Here is a 4114-nt window from a genome sequence, read left to right on the forward strand (position 1 = left end):
TCTACAGCACAGTAGTAGAGAGCTGTGTCTGCCAGGGTTAGCTCTCTGATGGTCAATGTAGTTGATGTGTCTGATGTTTGGGATCCATATTTGCGTTCATCAGGAATGTATTCATCTGTGTCTCCTTTTCCTTCTTTCCAAAGTATAAACCGAGGAGCCTGAAGGTCAGAATGATGTTTGTACCAGTAAAGGTTTGCATAATCACTGGTTGTCTCATAGTTACATCTGAGTGCAACAGATTGTCCTTCTGTTTCACTGACTTCATCTTGTTCAGGAGAGATTGTGGTTTCAGCTATTAGTCCTGGAAAAAGTAGAGAAAATGAAGCCATCAGACTCACATTGTCCATGAGGCTGAAAGGAGAAAGCAGTGAAATATGTCACCTGTACAGTGTTACTCTGTGGACATTCACAATGGAATCAAATGTGTAACTCTGTCAGACTTAAAGATGATCAAAACTAGTTTTCATTTTCTCACAAGAACAAAGAAGAAAAGTAGGGAAATAACATCTGTATATGTGGTTCATGCAGCAGGTCAAGACTTTGATCTCTGATCTTAAACTCACCAATTATGAGAGACGACAACAAAAACAGGTAAAGCAACATGTCTTGGGGGTTATTGAAGTCAGACACACAGCAGATGAACAATGTTCTTCCATTGCAGTACAATGAGGAAGAAAAAATGTCAGTGAATGAGCTGAAGTTCAGTGGGTGGGGCCATTACGTCTTGACATCTTTTTTTCAATTCAGTTCAGCCAATCAAAGTGTTTTATGTTTCCACAGTAGCTCTGTCTCTGATCTTTGCTGCTTCATTTCTCTGTTGTCTTTGTCATCAGTCCAAGAACTCATAAATCAGATCTTTAACAGAGTGTGTCTCCCTCTAGTGTCATCAATTAATGACTGTGTTTTGTAAATTATTTTCTAGATTTCACTTGTTTTCCATATGTTCTAGTTTACAGACTGGATTCTCTATATTTCACACATGTTCAGTGGTTGATGTCTGTCAGATGTTAGTTTGGTTGTCAGAGGATTTGTTGTGTGATTGTCTGTCATTTATAGAAACATCTCAGCTGATCCTGAAACCATCCAACAGCAGTTAATTCTGATCATATTATGTGACATGATACAAACACCTGAGAACTGCTACTAACATCTTCCAAGGTGTTCTCTTGTAATTTACTCATAAAGTTTATGTTTTCTTCCTAACTGAGACTTTAGAAAAATGTCACAGTAAAGATGTTTTTATTTCAAACAAATGTTACTTCACAACAGTCCACCAATGCTGTTTGAAACTGTAATATCAAACTTTCTTTATGTTTCACTTTTCAGATCTAGTTTGCATCTCAAATGGCTTCATGTTGTAACCTAAAAAGGTCCAGCTATCAGGTAGATTTATATCAGTGAAATGTTAAACTCTAAGCTTGAGCTAAAAGAAAATGCAAACTGATTTTGTGACACTTTGAAAATGTATTTCAGTTGTTTGTCAGAAACATACAGAGCTACGAGAGGTGACATGAACCAAGTCAAAACCAGGTTTTCCATGTTTGTGTTGCTGAAATGTTGGACCTGATGTTCAATGTCAGTTAGTTGTGTTTGTTCTGATGTTCATGCAGCACCTCTGCAGTCAGGAGGAGGACACTCATCACATTATCTTCATGTCTACCATTCTTTATCACGTTGTCTCATAAGTAGAGACAGTTTGTATCTGGAAAAAACCATAGAAGTGTGACAGAGTGTGTCTCTCTCTAGAAGATGATGTGGAGTTTTCTCTTGTCTTTGCTCCAAAGGTTTTTGTACAGAGTTTTGCTGTTTCCTGTCACTGTGGGCCTCACAGCACAGTAGTACACAGCAGAGTCAGACAGCTGAAGCTTCTGGATCTTCAGAGGAGCTGATCTGAATGTTGAATTCAGTGTGCATAAAAATCTCTCCTTGAAGTCGTCTGCTGTGTTCCCTTCATCCAGCTTAACGCGGCTCAGGAGGAATTTGGGGCTGTTGTTTCCATCCTGTTTGTACCAGTAGAGGTATGGATTTGATGAAGTGCTGTTATAGAGACAGTCCAGTGTTGCTGCCTCTCCTTCAGCAAGACTCACATCTCCTTTCGGTTGCATCACGTTGTCTTTTTGTGCTCTGCATTCTGCAAAACACCAACAAACAGTATCAGTGTGCTGGTAAAGATTTGCATTAGGTTTGCATTGATATCAAAGAAACAAAGTTGTGTTCATACCAAGACACACAGCAGCCAGCAGCACTGAGGTGAACAGAGACAGCATCATATCTGCAGTGTTGAGTAACTGTGAGCTACAGCAAGTATGAAGAACACTGTGATCTCTCTGTATGGTCTCCATCAACACTAAGCTGATGGATGAGGAGGAGGAGCCTGATCACAGTCACAGGGCTCATTCACAGTCTATTCACAGCTTTGTGTTCAGTCTTCCTGCATCATTGCTTCAAGGTGAATGTCTTTAGTTCACCTTTTATGTGGTGGAAGTGGAGACTGTGAGGAATGGGACAGTGAATGTAATGCAATGGTGATCTGAGATATTCAGGTCCTGTACAACCAAGTGAGTTATTGTCAGTCTTAACATGAAAACCAAGTCCACCACGGTTGTGTCTTTAACTGGTAGAAGGCTGTGTGGAGTTAAGTGTCCAAAGTGTTAAGGCCTTGTCCACATGTAGCAGGGTATCTCACAATACAAAGATGTTTTGCTACATTTTGGCTTGTCATCCACACAAAAGCACAGATTTACAACATTAAAAATGATTCTTTCAAAAACCTCCAACCAAAGTGAAGATTTGCCAATACCTCGTTTATGTGTCTGTATGTGGAAATCAATAATCAGGATTTTAGGTTTCGAAACGTCACTGCCTGCGACAAAATATGTTCTTACGTCACATGTGCGACTTGTGTTTACATTTAGAAACAGCATGGATGCCCTCAAAACTATGCTGGCGTTGTCTCTTGTCCACGTGCTTTTTGCATGCTTGCTTGTTTTTACAAGCCCAAATACTGCTCCATGTACAAGAACATTGGTGAAAGACGACGTTCAGGATGGTTATTTTCCGCTACCTTGCCATTCCACTTCCTCCTACACCTTCCACTGGTTAACATCATGATAGATTCTGTTTCAGGCCCACAGTGACTCACGTCTCCAACTCTCCCACAAACTCTTTTTTTTTTCTCCCACCACCACTTCCAGCTGGTGGGAGAACTTTGAGACAGAAATTTTGCTCCCAGAGGAATGGCGTGACAATATCCGTATGTCCTGGTGTGATTACATCAGGGGTGGGCAACCCTGATCCTCGAGGGCCACAATCCTGCATGTTTCAGATGTTTCCCTCTTCCAACACACCTCATTCAAATGATCAGGATCGTTATCAGGCTTCTGCAGAGCTTGATGATGAGCTGATTGAAAGTGAAGCAGGTATATTTATATGACTGTATCCCTATTTTCTGTGAGAAAATACAGTCTTTTGTTGCCATTGCATGAACTTTGGAGGTCTTAAAGATCAGTAAAATTTGGATTTGGTGCAAATATTAAAATGTAACAATTAAGTAATTTACTGTTAAGACATGTCACAATGGTAATGTGGACTCAATTGTAGGACCACATAAACTGGTGTGCAAAGGGGTCTTTATATTCTTATTAAATGTTTGATGTTACAAGTTGCTTCCATGTTGGTTTTAGGTTGAAATTTAACAACATATGAGGTCTATTCATCAATGGATTCACATTTATTTATTTATATACATTGATATTTGTAGACATAACATTTAAATGGGCCAATACGATGTCTCTGATGTACGTAATGTCAAGTTTGTATTGCCTTTTCTTCTGCATTGTCATTGAATGATGTATCTGATGTTAAATGGTTGCTGGATTCACCACTGATGAAGATGAAGAGGAACAGGATGATGAAAATATGGCAACAAGTCAGTCAATAAAAACACATGTTGTTGTACCACAGGTTGATGTGATTTGACAAATCATCCTCACAAACACAATTTTTAATGTTTTACTCATAAATAAACTCTGAATGTTTCTATGTAGGTGAACTGTTTCCCCTCAAATCTCCAATATCAGGAACATATTGATCTGTTCTCCTCTTTGAACAGCTG

General features: G+C 39.3%; 1 gene segment (V, D, J or C); it reads right to left on the reverse strand.

Moving 5' to 3' along the window:
• Positions 1-1742: 1742 nt before the first annotated feature.
• Positions 1743-2417, reverse strand: LOC103375712 (T-cell receptor alpha chain V region HPB-MLT-like). The segment is given in 2 exon segments: positions 1743-2131; positions 2222-2417. Coding segments are annotated over 2 exon segments (510 nt in total).
• Positions 2418-4114: the final 1697 nt, after the last annotated feature.

This window comes from Stegastes partitus, unplaced genomic scaffold, assembly GCF_000690725.1.
Source record: "Stegastes partitus isolate 25-593 unplaced genomic scaffold, Stegastes_partitus-1.0.2 Scaffold2805, whole genome shotgun sequence".
Classification (NCBI taxonomy): domain Eukaryota; kingdom Metazoa; phylum Chordata; class Actinopteri; family Pomacentridae; genus Stegastes; species Stegastes partitus.